This window comes from Sylvia atricapilla, chromosome 5, assembly GCF_009819655.1.
Source record: "Sylvia atricapilla isolate bSylAtr1 chromosome 5, bSylAtr1.pri, whole genome shotgun sequence".
Classification (NCBI taxonomy): domain Eukaryota; kingdom Metazoa; phylum Chordata; class Aves; order Passeriformes; family Sylviidae; genus Sylvia; species Sylvia atricapilla.
In genome coordinates this window covers 12,235,290-12,261,925 of record NC_089144.1, presented here as the reverse complement: position 1 = coordinate 12,261,925, position 26,636 = coordinate 12,235,290, and the positions used below count along the sequence as shown (strand labels likewise).

The window sequence follows — 26,636 nt, the reverse complement described above, 5'->3', positions numbered from 1 at the left end:
CATAAATCATAATGACAGCCTAATTGGTTTACATTTCTGAAGCAGTTTGAAATGCAAAGTGTTGAGTAAGTGTTCAAGGTTGTTATTACTTTGTGACTCTTCCCAACCATTTTCTGTCCAGAATGAAAATTAAAGAGAAATTATTTGCCATTTACAAGAGTAAATATAGTGAATCTTGTCATCACTCAAAGATCACCAAAAAAACCCTCTTTGTTTCACAGAATTGCACTTTTTAAATGCTTTAACTTTGTATTTCCTTCATAACACAGTAAGTACATTAACTTCAGTGAAAATATTTGATTTATGCTTATGCAAAAGGGGAATATCTCAATATCTGGGAGAGGGTTAGGGGTTGCTTTTGTGGTGGAATGAAGAGGGGTTAGTTTTGTGGTAGAATGAAGGTTGTGGAAAACACAGATCTTCTCTGAAGATTTAGGTGTAATTAAAACACTGGGACATTTGATAAACTTAGAATTTGAGATCATGACACGTTTATTTCACAGGAGAGATTTGCATAGTTGTACCAGAATTTTAGAGATTGGAAGATCCCTTCATTCACAGATGCATAGTTTACCTAAATAATTTAACATGCCAAACTGATTTTTCTTTTTCCATAGAGCAGTAACATTTCAGCTTTTTCATAGAATCAATCATGCCTAGTATTACCAGATAATTTTTATTAGGTGCAGTTTTCAAAAATAAAGCCAAAACAAAACAGATGCATTTAATTTCTTTTGTTGCTTCCTCTGGCTCACAGGGCAGAGTCAAGAGGTATCCATGACAAAATAGAGAAGTCTTTTACCCCAGAATGGGATTTTAGGATCAGAAATGAAGCAGGCAGGCAAAACAAGGACAGCCAACAAAAGGTAGCCTGGGGCAACACAGTGTGTCAATGAGAAAGAGAGAGATAAGAAACACTTGGACAGTTGTGCATGTTGGCTTCAATCTGCAATGACTGTGCAGACCACACATCAAAAACATTTGGCTGTCCTTGACAGAGAATAAAAAGAGCACAGATTTTTCAGCTACCTCTTTTTTTTTTTTTTTCCCCCCACAGTCAACCTAGTGAATAGCAATTAATTTACTTTACTTCTGTTTTTAATTATTTGTCTAATAGCCTTCAGGCAGTTATTATATATCATCTTTGAGAGACAAAATGAAAACTCTTTATCTTTTTACAACTGTTCTTTCTGCTGTTGGTCAAATGGATCTACTCTCACTGTTTTGAACAACATTTCTATTGTATCTTTCTAGTGTAAATTAAGGGCAACATTGCCCCCATCAACTCCAATAACACTGAATTATTGCACTGGCAGCTGCTGCATTTCTGCAGTTCTGGGCATGCAGAGACCTCCATGACCTTGCGTCCAAAGTGACTCTTGGTGCCTAAATTCTGTCAGAGTCAATAAATGAGTGGAAAGCACCTGGTTTTGCCCCACTTCTTCAACAGTCCTATCCACACTCAGAGATTGAGTAATACGAGTTGGCCAAATGGCAAAATGTCCAATGTCCAGGCTCTGATGGTGGTTATGGGACTTTCTTTACAACCTCTAGCCACTTTCTTGGTCGTCTCATGTCCAAAGAAAAGGATTTGTGGAAGGTCAGAGTTTATTTTTAATGTTTCACCTTGCCCTCCTGGTGACTGGCTTAGTTCCTGAATGAAGGAATGACCCTCCATTCCTTCTTTTGTAAGACTGACATTGTGAAGTTTGTAATTTGTGGGGCTTGAAGAAGAGCATGCCAGAATGCCTCTTTATTCATCTTAGGAGCAAGGATTAGAAAAAACAGACTCATCGAGCATGATCAAGATTTTTATTACAAACTTCAGAACTCTTTCTTTCCCTGTTTTTTTTTTTTTTTCTACTAATATGTAGTAAACTCACCCCAGGCAATATCAATTACTTCACTCTTCAATATCTCTTAGTTTGTTTCTAATAAGAAATTTTCTGAATGATTCAAAAAATAATTAGTTTTTAAACCTTTTTTCTTCCTGGCTGAAAGTTGTGTTTTAACACTGGTGGGTTGTGTGGCTTTAGGACAGGTTCTTGGGTCTGTGGATTACCTCATCATAGATCTTTATGTAGTAACTGAACTCTGGAGGAGCTAAAATGTCTTTTTGTAGCACAAAGCCTCATTGGCAGTAAAGTTACGGATTAAAACTCACATGAGAAAGGTAAAGCCCTATATCTCAGTCATCTCAGGGGCAAGGTTCTAGACAGAAGATGGAGGTAAAAAATACCACTTCAGAAAGAGTTATCCCACTGGCTTTAAGGAAGACAGGGAACACAGAGCTCTGATAAGTGTTAGTTATGGCTTAGTATTTTGTGTTTATAATTCCAAATTACCTTAAAAAAACCCTGTTGATTCACACTAACATGGCAAAATAACAATCTGTTAATGAAAACAGAATTCATGTCAGTTTTTTCTCTGGGATTTTGTTGTTATTGTTGTTGTTGTTTTGTTTGGTTGGTTGGTTGGTTTTTGTACCTGGAATCATTATCAGTCTCTGAGAAATATTTTTATTTATTCTGACAACTCCTTAAGGGAAGACCAATAGGGAACAGCTGATTTATTCATGTTGTGCAAGATGACTATCCAGGACAATCTGCAGATGCCTTTTTAGGCACAAAAGGAAAGGATTCCCTACATACCTCTCCAATTGACAAGATAACTTTCTCTGGTAGCAGCTTGAATAAATGAATAAAAAACCTGATTGATTACAGGGATCTCTTTTCTTCCCCAGGTTTGAAGAAACTGTCAGATGAAATTAGCAGTCTGTAGTGGCTTCACAAGGTTGTCAAGGCAGCTGGAGACATATTTCCAACTATAACACAGAGAAAATGCTACTCTGAAATGTATAAGGTTTCTATAAACACAGCTTTTAAAGTAAGCTTTAGGTCTTATGAAATAAAAGGAGAAGGAGGCACAATACTGATCAAATCAGGGGTGGGGGCATTAATCCTGCTTCTTATGTCAGGCAAAAGACAGATCAGACAATTGTCATGACTGTAAGACCTGTGCAGTATCATTTTTTGAATAAACTTCACCTGGCCCCTGCTTCCCTACACATGGCATTTTCAGATAGATCTGTAGTAACTATGGATTGATTTAACATATGGGTAATCTCTCAGAAACTTCTAGTATAGTGACTGTGTGTTCTTGAAATTTATTCCCATTTGTTAAGCAAAACTTCATCTGAAAAACTGACCATATCCTTTCCTTCACACCACCTTTTGCAGAAATATTGTTAACTTTTACAACTGAAATTAATATTATTTTTATTATAGGAAGTTTATAATTTTACTTGCTTTAGTTATATTTTGTTACATCTTTCATTTTTGTAACCTTTTTTCCTTAAAAAAGTCTGGGCCAATGCTGTATGCACTAAAAGTTCTTAACCACATGATGAGCATTGCATGACATTCCATTCCTTCAGTCCAGTTAATGATTCCAGCTTTGCTTAGGAAGGGGGCTGCTACTATACAGTGAGATGTCTGCAGTAATGCTAGTATGACTCTAGAAAGAATAGTAATTTGCAACAAAATGGCTCTCTGAGTTGCATTAATCAGTAATAAATTTCATCTAACATGATAACTTCCCTTAGACTAATATTTTTTTCTTTTTTTTAAGCCCTCTGAATTCTCAGAAACAATAATGTCTATGGCCCAGACTGAACTAGATAAAAGTTTGTCTAGAAATGTTCTTAGACTTTTCTCATCTTTCTAGATAATTTGTAAGGGTGTAAAACCATGTAGGCACTACTGTCAAAAGGGAGGGACTCTGCTGCAAGCTGTTCTCTAATCTGCCAAAGGATTTTTACTTCTAAAAGAATCTTAGCCATGATATATAAAATATACAGGGGGAAGCATAAAATCTTATTGTTTGCTTAGCCTAAATCTTTAAATGAAGGAAGAAAGTGATAGCCTGATTTAGTGGGTTGGGACCTTGGTCATTAAGGGTCTGAATCATGTCCTCTTTCATTAGTAAGCTTAAAGGTGTCTGGACCTTCTTGTAAAGTAACAACCAAAACCCAAGTACACTTCCAGAGGTCAATTAATCTCATCTAGGATCACCATCAGGGCAGATGGGGTATTTTAGATACTGAACTTCTAAGCAGGAAAAGTGAAAATTAGGTTAAGACCCACCCTCTGTATCACTTAGGGATCACACACATTTAGGGAGAAGTGATTACTCAAGGGTCCCCTGCAGACAACAGCAACCAGCTCACAACTGATAACTGTGGTGGGAAGAAGTATCTTGGTATCTGTGCTTACCTGCAGCAAAGAACACACTGTTTAGGATTTAAACCATGTCTCTTTTCTGGAAAAGCAGAGGCTTCAGATTATACTGCTGCTTTTTAGAAGATGAGTTCAGATTACAGAATTGCTGTAAAGGGTGCAGAACACTATAAAACAGTTACTAATTTATTTATCAAGCTGTATTTTTGCATAATCTTGTTCCAATAGCCTGCATTCATGCCTTTGTGATTCCTGCTTTTGAAGTCCAAATTCCATTTTGTATTAATTATTCAATCCTAGCCCTTTGTCCATGATTTTCCTTAACAGTAGCCTTCTCAAGAGGTCTGTCTAGATTTTTCACTTCTGGTACACTGTGCTCAGCAGAAGATCAAATTATGAAAGTAAAGGTCATTTCATATTTGCTGGTGGTTGGGAGATGTGTGATGATGTACAGTGTGTTCAGCACTCTGCTGCATCTGATAAGCAGTCCTCTCTCTTCTGGGCCATTATCTAAAACTGATATGTTCTGCTTCTCAGAAAGAAATACAAACTTGAAGAATATTTGGGAGGAATAAGGTGAGGACCTTAATCTTAGAGGAATCTTAAAGCAGGACAGTTCCCTCTCTGCAGCCACCTGCAGCTGGACTTAACACAGGATGGTTTATAGTTACTTTATCTGAAAGGTATTTACACCTTCAACCCGTGGGATTCCCACATCTGACAGGAGAACTGTTATTTCCCAGCTGTGAGAGATTTAATGCTCAAGAGGATTGTATCTGTTCACAGGGTTGGTTTTGGTAGAAATTAAAGGGATGATGAAAACAGTTCAGGCAGTGCCTGATTTGTAAAGGTGAAATTGTTCTTTCTACTTGTTTCTTGTACTCTTACATGCAGCTTTAGGGATTAGTCTTGCATATGTGCCTAAATTTGTAGATGGGCAAACAGCTAAGAGAATAATTAGCAAAATCGAAGGAATGCAGAGTGTTTATGGGATAAAGCCACCCTAGTACTTAAAAAGATAGGAGAAAAAAAAGAATACTTTCATGAAAAGGAAAAGCAGCTATGTAAAATGGAACTATGGAAACAATGATGAAGAAATCTTAGAAGTCTGAACTCTCTGAAATACACTAAAGTGTGAAGTGATACCTCTGAGTAAAAAATATTTTTAAAAATGAGAACTAACTTATGTACATCTTAATTTTGGGATCTTCAAAATTTCTGAAAATCAGACCATGCCCTAATGCCTATGTGGTGTGTTCTATCACCACCTTCATGTTAAGAATATTAATTTGCTACTGATAAGTGTCCTTACTTATAAAGTCTTTCCTAGTCTGTATGGATGGAAAAGAGATGTTCTTATTTGGGGCAGTTGGTGTCCAACAGTAAGAGAACAGCAGTTTTGTCATGTTGGAAGGTTTGACAGCCTGTCTTGTCTCCATAGCTGTATTTGTGAATTTAGAAACTTCCTCTGCTATTGCATTCATCTGGGGCCAGAACACTCTTGGGCAAAAATCCTCAGCTATAATTAGTGACTTAATTTTAATGTAGATGAATAGACAATCCTGAAGCCAGTTATTAAAATGTCATTACTTGACACAGAAGTTAGCATATTTGCCTAATGTCTGTTAGCAGGAGCTGCAGGGACCAACCCAAATGAGAATTCTGTCTGGGGAAGAGGCACAGCCACACAAGGCATCAAAAATCCCCCAGCCCCTGGGAAACAGCTGGATAGCCCCTGCCAGAAAATGCTCAAGTGTTCCTTGGGAATGCACAGGCAATAACTCTGACACCTCGGTTCTAGCAGAATCCTGGATGTCCAAAAATTATTTCTTTCAAGTAACTTGATTTATAGCTGAAGCCCAATGCAGGTAGGAAATAAAAAAGGGAGAAAAAACAGGGTTTGTAACAAGTAGCCCGGGGGATGTCAACATCCAATGAGTATGGAGTTAGTTCTGTGTATCATGTGTAACTCGTTCAGACATCACTCCCAAAGTAAATAAATTTTAATCTGTATTTTTAACTTGGACTTTAATTTAACAGCAAGGCTCAGAGAACTAAGAAATCTAGATTCAAAGGCTTAGTTAGTAAAAAAAGAGCAAAGACATCTCTGGGACCTTAAGTCATCTGTCTAAAAGAAACTAAAAGTAGCCACAAAGATCACAGTAAAAGTATAACTTTGCTTGTGAATATTTCAGAGAACACAAAAGAAGTTAAAAGCTGTTGTTTAAAAACAGAATTGCAAATCTATATTTAATAACTTTTTCCCCCTAAATTCTGAGACATCTGAACTATGACCTTTCCTATTTCTTTCCTATTATAATGACACAAGTTCATGAGTAAAAATAACACCAACATAAATCTAAAATCTAAAGGCTTCAGAAGGTTTCATTTTTTAATTCCCCTTTCTTTGGAGTCACAGTAAGAGTTCTGCAACTTTAATCCATCAAGCAGCTTTGCAAAACCGTCATGAAAATTTATGAACCCAAGAACAAAATCTACTCACCCAACCTTACAGCAACGATTAAAAAAAGCCCTAATTATAGTATAGTCACCCGTCAAAATAAATTACTCAGGGTGAGTGGGTGAAAAGAAGTTTGCTAGACTTCCTTAAGGAGGTGGTAATTGTCTTGGATTTTGTTAAAATACATCACTAATTATATTTTAACAAAGTCTATGTACTCTTTTCCTCTTTAGGAATTTCATAAGATGATTGTAACAATACAGAGAAGGGGATTTTTCAGTTTTAGAATATTCTATACTCGTGTGTTTTTACTGCAGAACAAAACAGATATACGAAAAATGCTCGAAATTGCGTATGCAGATGATCAGAAATGTTAGAATAAATTGATTTCATAAGAAGGTGGCAATTGATTGGACACATATCTGTGGCAAAGTGATGTGTGTGCACAGTGAAGTGCAAGCATGGTAATACCACATGCTTGGTTTGTGAAAGTCCACAGAACCTGCATTTAAGAATTCTTTCTTGTCTTTGACATCTATTGCATGCAAATTATGCTCAGGAAAGTGGTTGAATCATCGTCCCTGAAAATGCTCAATAAACTTGTAGTTGAGGCACTTAGGAACATGGTTTGAGGTGAACATGGCAGTGCTAACACTTATATTGATGATAGAGGTCTTTTGCAGTCTTAACAACTCCATGGTTTTAATACTAAATCTTTCAAAGAAGATATCAGCAACTCATATTCCTGGGATATGTTGTTCAGGAAAACTTCACAAAAATTTGAAAGACTACCAACCTCATGTGGTGGTACCCTGCTGGCCATACTGCCAGTGTGTTGGGCCTGCCCTAAACAATGCCAAAACCATGAGCTTGTTTTCTTGCTGTCTTCTGGAGGTTAACAGAAAGCTACACTTAAACTTAGATCCCAAGAATGCACAGGGTGCAGACTCTACAGCAGCAGACATCAGCTTGGTGTCCCAGGGTTTGCAGGCTTGGAGTCACTATAGATTATTTTAGGCACTTCCTGGGAGAAGATTGCTTTACTTAATTCCAATTAAAGACTCCATCATTTAAACACTTAGAGCTAGGTAGAGCGAATATAGACAATAATAGTGCATTTGCAGACTCCAAAGCAGGTTAAGTTAAGAAATAAATATCTTGTTATGAAAAGATCATTGATTTTCATAGAATCATAGATAGAATAGTTTGAGTTGGAAAGGATTTTTAGTGGTCATCTAGTCCAACACACTTCAATGAGCAAGGACATCTTCAGCTAAAAGAGGTTCCTCAGAGCCTTGTCCAAGCTGACCTTAAATGTTTCCAGGTGTGGAACTTCTGTTTCCTCTCTGGAAAACTTCCAGTGTTTCACCATCCTTACAATAAGAAAATGCATTCTTTATTATAAGTCTGAATCTTCCCTCTTTTACTTTAAAACCATTATTCCTTGTCCTGTTGTAGCATGTCTTTCTAAAAAATCATCTTTTTTAAGCCCCCTTTAGGTACTGACTGGCCACTCCACATCCCTGGAGTCCTCTCTTCTCCAGCGTGAACAAACCCAGCTCTCAGCCTGTCCTCATGGAGTGGTACATCATTCTTGTGTCTCTCCTCTGGACTTGCTCCAGCAGGACCATGTCTTTCTTGTGCTGAGAATCCAAGGGCTGGATGCAGCACTGCAGGTGGGGTCTCACCAGAGCAGAGCAGAGGGGCAGAATCCTCTCCCTTGCCCTGCTGCCCACACTGCTTTGGATGCAGCCCAGGATCCAGCTGGTTCTCTGGGCTGTGACTGCATCTTGCCAGGTCGTGTCCAGATTTTCTCCCACCAGCACATCCAAGTCCTTCTTGGCAGGGCCGCTCTCGACCTGTTCATCCCCCACCTGTGCTGACACTGGGGTTGCCTCACCCCAGGTGCAGCACCTTGCAGTTGGTCTCGTTAAACCTCATGGGATGGGCTCCTGGACCCACTTCTGGAGCTTGTCCAGGTCCCTTTGGATGGCATCCTGTTCTTCAGGTGCATCAACCAAACCACTCAGCTTGGTGTCGTCTGCAAATGTGCTGAGAGTACACACAGTTCCACTGGTGATGTCACTGATGAAGATATTAAACACTATTTTTCCCAATATGGACCCCTGAGGGACACCACTTGTCACCAGTCTTCATCTGGATACTGATTCTAAACAGACATAAATCATGAACAGATGCTTCTTGTTGTATGCAGCTGGCTTCTAGTCATAAATAAATTCACCATCTTCTTTTAATCAAATTATAAAATATTTGCCATGTTTGTCCACATTAATATTTTATTGAAAATTAAGCTCATTTCTGCCTACCTAGAACTCTCTATACCACTGTAATCTATTACATTTCTATTTGTTTGTGAACTGTTAAAATATCAAATGTAATTTAAATCTAGGCAACAATTAGATTTAAGAGTAGTTCCCCTTAATTTATTATCAGTAGTCAGTGATCACAAAAGCAAATATGAAGAGGTTTTATATTTGTCGTAACATTTGCAGTTATTGTTCCCATAATGGAAAAATAAGGTTTGTCTTTCATTTCCTAGAGTTGTGGCTGACTCACAGAATTTTGACTGATACTTCAGCAATTCGAAGCTGTATAAACAAAAAAAGACAGATCGATCTAAATGAGGGTGCTGAATAAGCAAAGGCAGGTGTGTATTTGTAGCTGGATATTGTTTCATCCTGCTCTAAAAATAAGTGTGAAAAGGAATGTGTCTCTGCTCTGGGCTCAGAATGTGAGTCACACCACAGCTGAAGTACTCATCCTAAAAGCTTCTGGCTCTGGCACACCTCTTGTTTTCTGTCTGGTTGTTCATTTTACTATCATTTCCTAATTCCTCATCACTATTTTAACTTTTCATACAATTGCTTTTTTTAAACTAGAGTTATTAATTTCTTGGATGAGATCTGTGTGGGGCTTCAGGAGCAAAAGATGCTCTCAGCAATGATCCGCTTTCTCCACAACCTGATGGCTCAGGCTGGCCTGGCCCAGGAGCTAAAGGAGCCCATCCATACTCCTCCACAGCCTGGAGTGCAGACCTGGCACAAAGCCCTTCCTCTCCCTTCTCATTCCAGAAGGATGCAAGTGGAGATGTCCACTCTATGCTGAATTTTGGATCTTTCCTCACAGAAAGGGAGAGGGACTGGGAAGGTCAGGCAGAGGAAAATGCATGTGGGTCAGTCCCTGCGATGGAGCACAAACTAGAGCCCAACATGGGAGACAACATTTATAACTGTGCCCAGTAACTGGGTGTCAAGCACATCAGTATGGGCACTGCCAGTATATCTGAGTCTTGTTATCATTTCAGCAAGAGGATTTTTCTGCTTCTTTACTACCACCCAAATGCTCTTTTTTCTCCCACAAAGGCTTACCTTTTCTCAGGAAGCAAGTTAGGATATTGCTTTATCATCAAACACTTTATCGATAAAACAAGTCTTATTATATCCTGACACAGGTGAACTGAAGGTAAGGAAAAAAAGTGAGTTGTTTCGTCCTCCTTATTTCCTCATTTTCCTGCTTCTTGTGACTTTCTGACTTCCTGGTCTGGCCTCTGCCATCAGAGCAAGCCTACCCATTAATTTTTCTGACTCTTCCTTGCAGAATCAGGGTGCTGATCAGGGTTCACACAGCTCAGGGGTGGCAGGGCATCGGTAATAATTGTCACTGTGCCATGGCTTCCAAGCCTCTTCAGCAGCCAAGTCAAATAGGTTAGGCCAGACCATCTTCAGTATCCAGCTGCAGTCAGAGCCAGCTGGGAGCACTGAAGCAATCAGGAGCAGCAGCCAGATGGATCCAGCAGTGGGGCTTTTTCTGCCCTGCCTCTCTACACAGGGGCTTTGATTCAGGCCCAGCGGGAAGAACTTCACTTAGGCTTAAATTGACCTCTTGACTGTGCAGGGTTGGCAGGTGAGTACACACCCATTTTTTTGAGTACAACAAGGAGAGACCTGAGTAAAGAGCAGCTGCACTTAGTCAAATGGAGGGAAACTGTCTCTACTACTGTGCCCTGACAGATCAGAATCACTGAGATTGGAAGAGACCTGTAAGATGTTAAGGTGTAAAATACAAGAGCATGGAAAGCATGCGGAGTTACAGTTTGCACTCCACCAATCTGATTGTATGGAAGTCTTGATTCAGAATTTGTACGTTTATGTTTGTTAGGCTTTCATGGTCTTTTTGTTTTTCAATGACTTTGTATAATTGCTTTTTAACTGCATTTATGATACTGGCAGCATCTGACAGTGAATGCCACAATTCTCCTATGCTGTGTAAAAAACCCTCACTTCTTTTGCTTGTTTTAAACCTGCAAATTTCATTGGGCATCCTCTTGTTCTCAAGTAGTGGGCAGCCAAGCATCCATTCATTGATTTTCTAGGCACTTTCCCAGGGTTGTCCTGTTTTTGTACATATCTGCCATATCCCCCCTCAGTTGTCCCATTTCCAAGCTGAAAATTCAAAATCAATTTAAGGAGTTCCAAGCTTTAATTGCCCTTCTTTAGTTCCCCATGTAATTTTTGAGAGGCAAGTACCAGAACTGCAGGTAGTATACAAAAGAGAGGGTACTATGTGGTTTTGTACAGTGCTATAAAGGTGTTGTCTGTTTTGTGCTCCATTCATTTAAAAAAAAAAACTCCTAAATGCTGTTTTTTCTGAATGCCAATGAGGATGGGATTTTATGTTTTCTTTTAGTACATTTTTTTTCTTTTTTTTTTCAATAATTCCTTTTTAAAAATTAACTACAGTTGAAATGGTTTATTTGGTGTTCCATTTTTACCGACAGGAAAATGAATTTCAGTACCTTATGATTAGTGTTTCAACAACAGCCTATTGAACCAGGCCTGGCCTTGTTCAGGGAAGATGAAAAAGGGATCAGAGATTTTAAAATTTTCATGGCAACAAAAGTTATGGGTTTTAAACCTTTAGTCTCTTCTAAAGTTATCAGGATATATCTTCTGATACGTATGGAATCAGTGGAAATCAGTGCATATTTGACAAGTTTTGTCAAGCTTAAGGCCCCTGAGGCACTGGTTGAGACTGGCAAAGTGGCTTAGGCCAGAGAGCCTTTTTAATTGAGGAACCCTTTTTTCAATATATGTGATATTTCAGACATACAGTCTCACCAATAAAGGTAACATGATCTTAGAGCAATACAAAAGTAGACTTCCAGCTGAGCACTGTTGGTTTTCAGATACTCTCAAAACAGCCTGTACTGTCAGGGCATAGAAACTGGACTGCAAATAGATCTGATCTTGGCATTTTTTGGAGGTACAGTTTTGTGAGTGGATCAATGTAGATTTCCTTTCTCCTCCTTAGACCCCAGATCTTTCTCCCCTGCTTTAACTCTGGCAGACAGAGAGCTCCCACAGTCACCCCTACAGAGCCACATCTCATTGCTGGGGCTCTTGGTTTAACCTGCTACCATCTCACAAAATCCGGAGAAAATCTGCAGTGAGTCAAAGTTTCATTCAGACATCCCTAAGTCCAGAGTGGCTTTGAGTGTCATTTCACACTGATTGTGTATAACAATTAGAGAAACATCTGTTATTAATATTGTTTTGCTAAACTGCTGTGAAAAAAATCATTGAGTATTCAGAAGTTGCATGGCTGTTCAGTTACTTACCTGTATGGAGGTGGTCATGTGGCTGAATATTTTAAGTCCTTAGAAACACACAGAAATACATGTGCCAGTAATAACTTTTATTCTGCCTGCAAAATGTATTTTTTGATGGTTTACTGTGCATGTATAAAATACACATTTATTTTTATCATGCCTGTGTGTGGTTACAGTAATATTGACAGTTGCTACTGCTGTTTGATCATACAGAAGTCCTAGATAGTGGGATAAGAAATTTAAAAATGGTCATGAGGTCTACAAATCTTGTCATCAACTTGATATGCTTACAGAGATGCACTTATTTTTTTTTTTTTGGAAGGGGGAGAAAGTGCAGAGAGGTGAGAGGGGCAAAGTTTCTCAGACCTGGGCAGTATTTTTAGTTTCCCATAATAACTGCTGTAAATCTACTTGTAAAACAACCTGTTTATTGCCCTTCAATACAGCTTACAGAGGAAAAAAAATAACTGCATAAACCCCGTATTCTCATCTTTACATCTTATATTACTATTTATGTTTCCTTCTAGAAAGTACATGCTTTTTAAAATAGTATTTAATTATGTTACTGATCTGTTTTTAACCATATTTTTAATGAAACCTTTGTGGTATCAGTAAGACACTAATTTTGAGATCAGATGTGCTAGAAATGCAAACTTACAGATACTGATAGAGAAGATGGGACTGTGGTCCATCTAATCTAATAATCCTTCTGACTGAAAGTAGATGACTCAGTGGAAGTTGCCAGAAATTTCAGGAGACGCAAATAGAGGGTAATCTCTCAGCCACCTTAAGTCTTCTCAAAATTCCTTAGTACTTTGAGATAATGTTAAGCCCTAAAGCATAAGGTTTCAACTTTCTTTGAAAATATATTAGCATTAACTATTACAAATTTTGAAGTCATGAATAGCAAAAATTTGACAAATATGAGAAACAACATAGTGAAAGTGTTACTGAAAACTGCAAATCCCTGAATCATTGGATGATTTTTTACTTACAAACAGGTGAGATAATTTGAGGGAGTGAAAATTAAATAACATAATAAATAATCAGTATTCTTATCATCATTTTGATCCTTAAGAAACTCTTGTTTTGTGGCATAAATGTTGCAAAACTAATTTGTCCTAACTAATTATTTAAAATAAGAGAACAGCTCTGGTATACTACTAGTTGGTCAGGTATTTGGATGAGAGGAATGAAACTTAACCTGTTACAGTTTCAGACATTTTAATACAATACATGTTTGTGAGCATGATTGGATCACTTGTGCTACCACCAAGCAAATTAATTACCGTTCCAGGAAAGATAAACATTCAATTTTGCAGAAAACATTTTGAACTCTTCTTTATTTTAGCTGATGAGCCAGGTCCTACCTCACACATCCATTGACCTAAGACAAAAGAAGCAGCAGCAGGCTGTGTATTTCTGCAATCTTATGTGTTATCCCTTTCCTTTCTTTCCAGACAACTATTACGGCACTCCGAAGCCTCCAGCAGAACCCGCTCCGTTGCTGTTAAATGTGACAGACCAGATCCTCCCAGGTGCCACTCCCGGGGCTGAAGGCAAACGTAAAAGGAATAAGTCTGTGAGCAATATGGAGAAGACAGGCATTGAACCACCAGAGGAAGAAGAGGAAGAAAGGCCTGTGGTCAATGGAAATGACGTGACAGTAACACCAGGTCTGTCCTTCCTTCTTACTTTGCAGTGAGTTTCTGTTATTCAGAGTCCTCAGTTACCTCCTTCTGCAGTGAGAATATGCATGTTCAGGTAAGGATGTTCTTGCAAGAGGGAAAGGCAGGAATCCTGAATATTAGGGTTTTTCTGAAGCCTAAAATAAAATTACTTAACCTCTATTTTGGGGAGACATCTCACTTACCTCAGCTACTGTAAAGATTTCTCTGAACTAGTCTCTTTGAACCCTCTTTATAGACCAAAGAGAAAAATACCTTCTTTCTGAGTATGGATTGTGACCTAGTTTAGATTTCTAGGTTAGGAAATTATTCACAAGTGCCTGTTCCTCTCTGTTGACTATAGAGGGAGTCTAGAGAACTATAATTTGTTCTGATAAACAGTCTCTGTGTTTTGGGTTTTCTTGTTCTCAAATGGTGACACTCACAAGATTGTTCAGCACTTTATGAAATGAACTTACGTAAACTGTCATGAAGATTTAGCAATATAGTAGAAAGCTAAAGTCACCACATTAACAAAGTTGTGGCAGTGCCATTAAAACTTAGTTGGCAATACTATCTGGAGGAGATTTTTCAGGAATGTTTCAGAGCCTGCATAAAGCTGATAAGGGTTTCAGATGTCATGTCCTAAAAGACAGTTGTTGTTTTACTGCTTGGATCACAGTGCTTCAGAAAAAAAACGGGTTCTGGGTACTGACTGGTATCTCGAGTGAGAGCACTCCAGCCTATTCTGAAGCAGGTACTCAACTTACCCCTCAACCTCTCAGCAAGACAATATTTTACAGAGTTTAATCATTCTTATCCTGAAATAGAATTTAAGAAATTATTTTGTCGTTATTCATGTAGAAAATTTAAAATTCAGATTTTTAAAGATCTGAGAAATAATGCTGTGAATCCTTTTTGGTAAACTTAGAAATTCAGAAACAGATTTTTGAAGGAGTCTAGTGACAATCACATGGATGAGAACATAAAATGAAATACTGCAAGCTCTCTAAATGTAAATGTATATACACCTTTTAAACTCCTGCTTCATTACAAAGTATAGTGAATTTGATATCTTCCCATGCAGGATGATTTTGCCACATGCTTTTCTTTAGCTGTTGCCTAACATTACATATAAGGGGAAATTCCTGTGCAGAATCCGTCCCCATCTACCAGGGGTGTCAAGGAGCAGTGGGGTGAGAGTGGGTCTGGTTCTTCCCCTTGGCTCTCCAAAGGGCTGCAGTATTTCTCCCTGGCCACTGGCACCACATGCTGCACAAGCCTTGCTCATCCCTTCCTCTCAGGAGCGCATCTGTTGGCGTTGCCCTGGCTCTGAGTGCCTTCCCTGCACAGCTAAGCAGGAAAGGATGAAGCCCAGAGATTCTAACATCAGCGCTGCTGCTGTTGCCAGGATACTTCCACAGAGAAGGAGGCAAAGGCAGGATTTGGTCTCTGATGTGTATTGTAGAAATCGTTAGAAAGATCATTCTTTGTAGTTATTCGAAATGTGCCGCATAAGAGACCATTGCTGAGGAGCAATTTCCAGGACAATGTGTTCCAGCTCCAAGTCGATCAAGAGGCAATATTTACCAGCATTTTTCCGTGCATTCTACACCTATAGTATGCTTCTCCCAGGCAATTTCTGTGTGAACAATGACTAGGCAGCACCCAAGAAGCAGGCACTGGCATGTGCTGTGTAACAGAATGAAATACATGAGCATGGGTGTAAGACAGCCCCCCTCCACCCCTCCTCTCCCCCACAGAGTAAATCCTGTCGGTGTGGCCAGCAGAACAAGCAGTGCCTGTGTTGGCTCTGATGGTTTTATAAGCAGGGTTTTGTTGTTCAGTTACACTGATTGAGGACTTTGGGGATTGGAGCAAAGCAGCTCTGTACATACATGCTGTGTTGCCTTTGTTGGGCAGTGTGGCTCCCACAGACCCAGTTACTGCAGTCATTTTCTCTGTGAGCTGACAGAGGTTTAGTCACCTCTAAAATGTCAATGCATTTGTACTTTGTGTCTTTACACAATCAGGAAAACCAGAATATTTTAATTAATTTATTTATTTTTAAACTCTTGGTGGAGAGATCATTTTAGTTTTTATAAAGAATCAGCAAAGGTAGGACGGACATTTGTTATTGCCAATTCTTTTAGAAAGTGTGTTCTATTTTAAATACTTCACTTCCAGGAGGAGGCTTCTATTAATTATAAGACTCCTGGGACATGAAACACTGATTCATTTTTTATAGATGCTCAGCAATTTAATGGCTTATTAACTGCATATCCGAGCCTGTCAACTCAAAGGACCCCTCTAACACACAGGACCACGAGGCTGAAATTGTAGCAGATCTAAGATGATTCTGAAGAAAAGAAACCCGTCCTTATCAGACCAATTAAGCAATGTCTGTGGTTACAGAGATCTTTATGCTTTTGGTCTGAATTTTCAGGCAACTTTTCATTGTCTGTTGGCATAATCTGTGCATGTGTTGAGCTTTAGCAATTTTTCATTAATACCTCCCATATGCCTTGCTCCATGTCTATCAGATTTCCCTAAGACAGCTGTATTTGGACAAAGTGACCATAATGGTCTGCCCAATATGTCTTTCTGATTTGTGTCACCTGTCCTCAGCCCAGAAGCCACCAGGAATCCTTCTCAGTGCTTCAGGATGGGGCTTTTGATCCTTTTAGGATGGAGCACTCTCAGTCCTTCATCCTGGATCAAGTTCTCTCAGGACAAAATAGTATGATCTTGGAGATGGGATTTATCTCATCCAGCTTTAGTAAATTATATGCCTAAATGCCCTTTTTTTTTTTTTTTAATCTATTTGCCTCTGATCTGTTAATATAGAATAAGAAGAAAAAAACTTTGAAGTGTAAGAGAGTATAGCTGCTTTAGGTACACATTTTAGGGGATCACCTCTACAATTTAAAATGATTAATTCAGGCTACAGATACAGAAGAGCCTAAATGACTAAATTTAAATAAAGTACCTTACTATTTGCCAAGAAATATGTAAGAGACATAATCTGTAGGTTAACTGTTAAGATGGGCAAGTCTAGACTTAGTACTGGGTTTCTTACACATAGTGCAATTGTCCTCATTACTGAGTGAGAGATATTGCACCTGAGAAGATTTCCTGATGGACACTGTGTTGAAATTAATGATTTCTGCAAAACTGATGCTTTGACCGAAGAGGTAAAAAGAGTCTTGATCAAATTGTAACCAGAAACTTATCAGACATTCAGCAGTTTTTACTGCTGGCACTGTTTATGTCTGCAACGGGTTGAGTCGGTTTCCTTCACAACCAGCATCAGTATTTGGCACTGAGTTGGTCATGTCACATTTGTTTTCCACTGCTGACTGATGAAGTTTATCATCCGAACTCCAGAAGAATCACTTTAACATTGAAAGCATGCTTATGTATGTGCATTATTCTGACAGTACTTGAGCAATGATAAGTTGCACCCAGAGAATGAATTTCTGTCGGGCTCAAATTAATTGAGGCATAAGATATGACATAAGGTTTCAAAATTATCATTCCAGGCCTTAGGAAGATAAGACCAGAGTCCCAAGGCCATCAATCACCATGCAAGGTGCACTAGTCCCAGGCAACAGGTTGAGTTTATTGTTGTATTATTACACAGCAAGGACAGCTAGAGGCACGGAAGCAACATACAAAGCTTCCGACAGCCGTGAGATTTAAAAACATACAAAAGCTGGTATCCATTGATTTTTCTAGGTGCATTCTTTAAACTCAATTTATCACAACTAAATCACATCCTATGACCCACAGAATGCCCTGTTCTCATGACTCTTGCTTTCCTTGCCCATGTCAGTTCCTGGTTCTCACTGTGTCAGGAGTCAGTGGGAGAGGTGCCTCCATACCAAAGCACCAAGCCCTGAATATGGCTCCAGCTCTATGGGAAAGGGAAAATCTCCAAGGCTGCAAAGTTATTTCTTTACAAGAAAACACACATATATATTGGCAAACATGAGTTAAACTACTCTAGTATCCAACAGTTACTTTAAAAGGATGTGTTCTTTCCTGTACAGAATTTAAGAAATTAGACATTTGATACAATAAGGGTGCAAAGATATGAAATAGTTTTTTATTCAGAACGGCTAAAACCACCCCATAAATTACTATTTAATAAAACTTTCTTTTCTTTGCCAGTATTACTTGGGTCAGTTGGTTCTTTTGGATGAGGAGACTAAGTTTTTGAATTTCTCTGCATGAATAATCTTCAGCATTAAAATAAAGGAATAAGTGACAAGGTGCCCTTACATGTTTAGATTGTAAATTTCAAGAACTAGACTGTAAATAATAAAAAAAAATTTCAGTCTTTTTTTTCTGTCATCATGATGGCCGGGATTTGTTAATATAGTTATTGAAAATCATGAATCTGACCTCTTTGGACCTGTTGAAAATAAAATCTTGAGGAAGAGCACATATTAGAGATATCATGGTAAAATCCCAGGACACAGCAGTGTCACCACATCTATGCTCTATCAGATGAATTGGCTGATCAATAGTTACTGTGCGGGATGCACCTGTGCCCCAAATGAATCTGTTCTACTGTGGTCATATCTGCCATGTGACCTTATGACTTACATTCAGTTTAATCTTCATGTACTTCCTTCCTGTGGTTGAAATGTGCTCAAGGCTGCAGGCAGCCTCAGGAATATAACTCACAGATCTGTTAATAATGCCTGAAGCAGATGAAGACTTTTGCTTTGCAGAGATAGAACAAAACACCCCGAAAATTATTCAGCAGTTATTACATGGTCCTATTCTCAGGGGAAGTGGAGACCATATATGATCTCTGCTTTGCAGGAAGCTTTTACGTATTTGAAAATGCTACAGAGAGATAGATTCATGTTTTCAAACAGCATAAAATTATTTTAATTCCACAATATTCAAGCATGAGTTAAGATTTAGCAACATGAGCTGCATGTGGATGTAGAACTGTAAATGAAGGTTGACTCTGGGGTGTTTTTTCGTACTATTCTGAAGGGTTGGTGTGTCAGTGTCAAAAGTATTTTTTAAGATCATGAAAGCTGTATATATCATTTATCCGAAGAAGCAGCACCTTTTACTATGTCATGTAAAGAAAAAGATTAGTTTGACACAATTTCTTCCTGAAAAGTCATTACAGATGATTATGGCCTCTGAAGAGTTTACGTGTAAGTGGTTTGATTCTTACTTCCCATCCTAGGAATTAAAAAGAATGCACTTAGAGTTTCATGGGTGTTCCTCCTCCATTTTTATTTTTACAAAAAGACAAAATGGTTTAACTGAGCAAATCATTTCAGAGGAAGCTTAGGTACTCAGAAATTAAGAATATAAAACTATCCAAAAAAAACCTAAATCATAGATACTTTGCTGAAACAGGGATTGTGTTTGTCCTGTCCAAGTTTCTTTTCCCCATGAAGCCTGGAAGGTGTTGCCATTACTTGCTGTGAGTCTGCTTACGTGGTACTCTGTACCCTAGGTTCCACTTCTTCCAGCTCTGCCTACTGAGAACAGCTGGTAAATCTAAGTTTGACCCGATTTCTTCTCAGCCCACTCCACCTTCTTTTGCCCTATTGCTGATATTATGTTAGTCATTTAATCACAGGTGACTTTTTCATGTACTAGCGGCTGAGGCAAAAAGAGCACTAATTGCCTTGGGGTTTTTATGCATCATAAATTATATAGCTGTCCTTCCCACATAGTAGAATGAATCTGCTTTGTAATAATTTATTATTATTGTTGTTATCATATTGTTAGTATTTCACTTACAGAAAGTTTTCTTGTTAGCCCTGATGTCTTGACTGTATCCCACTTTCTAGACTGACCGTTCTGTTTTGCTGTTAGATGCTCATGTTGTTTTTCTGTGTTCATCCTTAACAATTTAATCTAGTTTTCACCTTTTGTACAATTCTGTCTCGGGTAGCAGATCCTTGCAAATTCATGGCTTAATTGAAATTATCTTGGATTATACTTACTATTTTTGTTTTTCATTACAACAATTTGTACTTGCATTCTGAGTATTGCTTATTCAATCTTTACCATCTCCCCTAAACTTTTTCTCTTACCATTGCTTGCCGTAATATCACATTTATTGATTCTGTGGGTTAATTACAATCTAATTATAAACTATTTTTGTTAATTTTTTGTTCCTCTTTTTTCTTGCTTTTGTAAGCATCACTAATTAGAACATTTCACCCAAGCTGTCTTCCACCTTCCTACATGTTTCACACAGGTACTGCATAGTTCCTTGCTCTGAGTGCACTGTTAGATCATTTAATAAATTGTCATCTTCTTGAACTTTACTGTAGACTAGAGTGTTGACATGTTGAAGCATTTGGTATTGGCTGTGGGAAACTAAGCCTCCCACAGGTCATATCAGCAATGAAATCACAACCACTTTCTGTGGTTAATATATTGCTGAGTTGATGGATGTCATTGGTTTCTTTGATACATGGATACAGATAAAACAATTAGTGTGTATACTTTTCTTTTACATGAAAAGAATCTGTAGTCTGTAGTAAAACAGTGGGGTAGTTGTTTTATACGTGTGTATATATGTGTATATATATGTGTGTGTTTATGAGTATAGTTAAGAGATAGTAGAGCTGCTGGATATGAAGCTGCCTTTTGCTCAGTGTTTACTGCTAGGACTCCTGGGACAGAACGAGCCAGAACTCTTTACTAGTTTCTTGTTTCAGTTTGGTTTTATTGCTTTATTTTCTTTTATTGTGTTCCAAATAAAATGCATCATCAGAGGCACCCTTGTGTAAACCAAAGAAAATTTTTCTCTTTATTTCAAGGCTGGCAGTTCACAGAGACTTGGACTCAGTACATTCTTCACCAATAAGGTGAATATCCAAAGCCTGTAATTTTTCTTCTCTTGTAGAATCAAGTGAACATGAAGAGAAGAGCACAGCTGTCTCGGGTGAGGCTTCTACCACCCAGCCTTGTCCTGCACCAGGATATGGTCAGCCTGAAGAAGCAAAGGAAGATACGGATGTAACAAAACAGAGTAAAGCTGAGGAGAATGATGACTTGGGCCCTCTGCCTGATAACTGGGAAATGGCTTACACAGAAAAGGGGGAAGTCTACTTTATTGAGTAAGTCTTATTCCTTCTGTTTTTAATAGCTGTATTGTTTTTAACTGGGTGGGGAAAAGGTTTGTATGGTGAAGTGAAGCATTGCACTCCTCCTCATTAAAACAGCAGGAATGTTCTGGCTGTCAGGGCTCCTGAGGGCTGGTGGCAATTCCTGCATTAGTGATTTAGATGGAAGCCTGCTGGGTTTTAAGATAGGTAACTGATCTGCTTACTTTGATGGCAGGAATTAAAGCTTTTGTTTCTTCTGTTGAAAGCAAGGCCTTCCTGCTCTTCTGATGCTTTCTGCTGGAAAAATAACACGATCACTGGTTTTGTGCTTCCTTTTGTGGACAGAGGTGGAAAGCATGGAGCTTTTTGCCAGTTAAGGGAAAGGAAAATGAGTAGACTAAAAACTAGCTAATGAACAGTAGAGGGAGACTATGCTGTATATAGAAGTAGTAAAATAAATGAGTGGACTATAAGGAGAATTTGTTATGTGTAGAAACTTTTCCCTGTTGGTAGACTATAGATACCTGTTGCTAATTAGTAAACTCATTGAAGTAATGGATATGAAAGTTCATTATGCTCCATGTGCTCTCATTAAGCCATTAGAGAGCTTTCAAAGGAGGGCCATGAGAATGGTGAAGGGTCTGAAGCGTTATGAGGTGCAGCTGAGGTCACTGGGTTTGTTCAGACTGGGGAAGAGGACACTGGGGCTGAGGCCTTGGGAAGGCTGGCCTGGAATAGAGACTGGACAGAGCTAAGAGAATAAAATGAAAAAGTCCTTAAAGATTACACCTTGAGCAGTATAGAATAGCCTGGCCAGGGCTACACCCAAGGTGGACCCAAAATGGTCACAAAATGGATGACCAGTCAAGAGGTTTCACACTTTTACAAGTTTTGGTCCATTTACATATTTGGGTTTATTGTCCAATTACAGCTTCAGGTTATGAAGTTCCATCCTCCCTGTTCTCTCCCCTCAGCCCTCCATTGTTTATGCTTTTTTTGGGCCTGAAACTTGTAATAGTTGTCCTTGATCTCAAGCTGGAACAGGATTTGTTTTGTCCACCTACCCTCTGAAGAAAGCTTACTGACACTGAGTATGGGGCTCAGAACTACACAAACAGGCAGCATAGGATCTGAAAAATATGAAAGCTAAAAATTTAAGGCATCAGGGGGAGAACCCATTCCAGTCTGCAGCTTCCTCATAAGGAGAAGAGGAGGGGTAGACACTGATTTCACTCTTATATCTGGGGACAGGACTCAAGGAAATGGCCTAAAGCTGAGTCAGAGACATTTAGATTGGGTATCAGGAAAAAGTTTTTCACCACAGAGGGTGGTTGGGCGCTGGAACAGGCTCCCCAGTAAAGTGGTCACAGCAGCAAGCCTGACAGAATTGAGAGGTTTGGACAATGCTCTCAGGCACATGATGTGATTGGAGTGTCCTACACAGGGCCAGAAGTTGGACTTGATGATCTTGATGGATCCCTTCCAACTCAGCACATTCTATGATTCTATGATTAATGTACATTAGCAGCAAGTTTTTGAGTTGGTATACCACTGTGTATCTCAAAAGAAACAAGAGAATGGAAAAACCATTTTCATCAGTAGAACTCTACTGCAGAGGTAGAAGGAGCATTTATTTTTGCTTTAAGGAACTGCCACAGTTAGGAGCATTATCTGTTATCCTGATTATTAGTAAGTAAAAATAACATTTGGTGGTGTCAATTGTGCATTAAATCCTGTATTTAATTTAAAATGTTGTGACTATCACATGAAGTGTAAACAAATGTTAAGAATAAAGTTTGTGCATGTGACTTTTTAATGAATACTGGCATGGCCAACTATAGCTTCTGGCATATACAAGGCTGAAAATAGCAGCAACTATTAAAACATAAGTGTGTTTGCTGAAAAGGGCAAAAATATGCTTATTCTAGAAAAAGAATAATTATAATAACTTTTATCCAAGCAAGCAGAGAAGAGCTAGGATGACCTCAGGGATAGTTGAAACTCTTGTTTCCTTCTTACCTTACTCCCAAATTTAATTTTTCCAGACATATTGAATGCTCTGACAGAAAGCAGACTGAATTAAATAGCATTTTTATTTTACTTGTGACAGAAACCTGTGGTACATTTGGGGGATAGGGGAAAGGATGATGGGTTGATCACTAACACACCAAATTCTGAGAGTAGTAAATACTGCAGTAGGTAATTTAATAGAAAATAAATATATATTTTGTAACAAATGCAGTTAATGCAAATAGCCTTGGCACCCTACAGAGTAGCCATTGCACTCCTCAAATTCCTTTGATGTTACAGCTTACTTCCTTTCCTGGAAGTGCTCTGGTTTACACTGCAGTTCTGACAGTGCTCATCATTCACTTCCACTAACTGAATGTTATGTAAAGCAAATAAATCAATCAGAGGTGCAGTCTGGATAGAAGGGCTGTTGTTGCTTTTGGGATTATATTCTTGAACAATGTATTTGCAGAAAAGTGCAATTACACATCTGTAAAAATACTGCTTTATTTACTAGAATCCTAGCAAAAGGAACAACTCTGATCATTTGAGTTTTCACATTGCAGTCTTCGCAGGGTTAAGTAGGAATGTAATGCTGTGGGGATGCTGTTAAATTGCCTCTTTGTTTACAAGTCACTTTGGTTAATGGCATGAAGAGACTCCATTTGCTTTCACAAAAAAACGGAAAGATAAAAAGACAACAAAAACCTATTTGTCTAACAACATCTCCCTGAACAGTAGTAAAGATTGTACTAGATTATTAAATAATAGATGAAAAACAAACATTTTTAAAGTGTACCTCACAATGAGTAGGAAAAAAAATCAAACTAGGCAGCATCTTTTATTGCTTTATTTGAGGCTCATGTGAACTGTGCCTTTAAACACTAAAGCCTTGTGCCTTTAAACACTAAACGATCTCAAGTTCCAGGTTGTCACAGGTATACCCAAAGGTCTTAGATTTCATGACAACATTTTCATTCATTCACCTCAAACTAACCTCTAAATTTCAGATGTGATCTCACTTACCAAAACTGCCATCAGAATAGTGTGGCACAGTTACAGTGAGAGAGGAAGTGATTTCATAAGGGGAAAGATAATTGTCTATAGACAGGATTATTTATTTGTTAATCATTAATGGTTCAGTTAACATTTTGTAAAGCACAGTGGAAGGAATTTCTTCTGCCTCAAGGACTACAAAGACAAAAAAAAAATCATCTACCAGAGTCACTGAATGATTCAGGGGATGGTTGTATTTTAGAGCATGTTTCTGCCTTTCATTCCCTTTTTGACATAGGTGCATGACCCTGTGTTTACCTATTTTAGCATTCACAGACAGAACAAGAGCATTTCTTCTTGCAACATAATCCTTACCAGTGTTTTTCAGGAGGAGCTACTTAAGTACATTTCTTGGGCTGTTTCCAACATCCCTTACATATGAATCTAAATTTTCAAATACAGGCACAAACTACACAAATAGGACTCCATCTCTTACATTTGGTTTCACTGAGAACATATGCTAATGAGAACATGCAATAATTAACAGACTGTATATAAATTGAAATGCCATCAGAAAACACTCCAGTTTTGCTCCTTCATTCCTACTTTAAATATGGCTGATAAGTGTGGCATATTTTGGCGTGCTTAAATAAATCATAGTCGTCATTGATTTTTAGCTTTTCCCTCTCCCAGGGCTAAGGAAGGGCTGTGATTCTCCATAGCCTTCAGACCTTGCCTTGCCAACAGCTCTTAAACTGTGTACTAGAGACCCAAATTGTGTTGTCCTCACAAAGCCAGCAGGTGCTGGTTGTGTTAGATCCCGAGCAATCAGTGTTTGCTGTGTCAGTCCAGTATAAGGCTGAAGAGAATAAAAAAGGACCCAGATTCAAGGTGCATGTGTTGTGATGTGCAGTCAGCCTGAAATGTGGCTCTTACCCAACCATCCAGCTCCAACCCATACATTATTACATCATAGACTGTCCTGTGCAGTTGGCTACACATTTTAATTCTTTTTCATAAAAGACAGAATTGATTTTCTGTCTTTCTCCAACCTTCTATCCACGTATAGGCAACAGAACTCTGAAGGGGCTGCAAGGACAGTAGGACATGAAACCTAAAGCTATTTTGACTCTGTGCTGTTCAAAAGCATATGTGGCTTCCTTTGCTTATACATTAATTGTTTTCTTAGTGGGGAAATGTCTAGAGTAAATGCAAACCACCATAGAATGTCTTTAAAAGATCATCTTTTTTTTACTTGTGCTGATGAATTTTAGGAGAACGTGGCCACATGAGGTTTAACAAACCACTTTCCAGTACATCTTGCAGACATTTGGTCTCTGACTACTTCCACACTTACTTCTTAAAACACCATAGTCAGCATTGCTTTTTGGACCTGTTGCAGTATCTTTTCTAGTTGTTAAAGATATTTTTTACTTTATGAAAGTACCATAAAAGACTAAAAAGCAGCTATAAAATAGTCCTTTGCCAAAGTCTCCTTTTCACTGTAAAAAAAAAAAGCCATAAGTTTTTTTAATACAGCTGGTGCAATTTCAGGTGATATCTGAAGAGTACAGCTACAAGAATATTGCTATGGACTTCACTGGGATCAGTTTTTATTCGTAGTAGTTTTGGGCAGAAAAGTTTTTTTGACTGCAGGAGTAACATTTATCCCAACATCTTGTTTACCTGAAGAACCATGATGTATTTAGCTGTTCCTGACTGCTCCACCAGTTCACCGTCAGAAAGCAGGATAAGTTAAGCTCAGATACACCATTATTATATTTTGTACTAGAAGATACTAAAAGGACTGGGTAGAAGCATACCCTTCTACCTGCTCAAGATTAATTTCATATCCTGCAGTAACTGCAGGAACTTTTATAACTTAGTATGGCACTTCTGTGAGTATGTTACATCATTGGAGTATCAGTCCATAATACTGAAATGTTTTGGTTGTCTGGACATTTCTAGCACTTGAATTAAGTAGCAATTATGAATAAGGATTTGGGGTCAGGGCAGGGGGGGTGGTTTGGTTGTTTTGTGTTGGGTTTTTCGTTTTTTTGTTCGGTTTTTTGTGGGTATTTTGAGGGGGGGTTGTCTTTTTTTCCCCATGTACTGTTACAATATTCACTTCTAAGGGGATTTTTCTTTGGGAAACAAGCCGTCTTGTATCAGTATGATACATTGTGTAGGCAATTCTGATCCATCAGGGGTCTTGTGAATATCATTATAATTGTAATTTGTTTTCTTTGTTTATATGTTGGATGGGATCTGTCAGTTTTGGTCAGCATGAAAAATCAGATTTCTAATGCACTTTGGACTTCAACACGACACACAATAGGACAGGCAGCTGAAAGAAACTGAGAGGGTTCTTTTCTCCTGAGACCACTTCCTTGCTTCATGACAATTTAATTGGGAAGATGAAGGCGGTAGAACTGGAAAGAATTTGTGGAATGCTGCATTCTTTTTTTTTTCTTTTCTTTTCTTCTTCTCTTATCTGTTGATGTTATAAAGACATAATCAGTCTGTACTAGTGGT

At 38.4% G+C, this 26,636-nt stretch overlaps 1 protein-coding gene across 5 annotated transcripts in view; it reads left to right on the top strand.

The window, feature by feature from the left end:
• Window positions 1-26,636, top strand: part of MAGI2 (membrane associated guanylate kinase, WW and PDZ domain containing 2) — a 710,849-nt gene that overhangs the window by 455,465 nt on the left and 228,748 nt on the right. For all 5 annotated transcript variants that reach the window (XM_066318723.1, XM_066318722.1, XM_066318724.1 and 2 more), the window contains 2 exons: window positions 13,789-14,004; window positions 20,894-21,107. In XM_066318723.1, coding sequence (XP_066174820.1) covers window positions 13,789-14,004; window positions 20,894-21,107 — 430 coding nt within the window. The remainder of the gene's footprint in view (window positions 1-13,788; window positions 14,005-20,893; window positions 21,108-26,636) is intronic.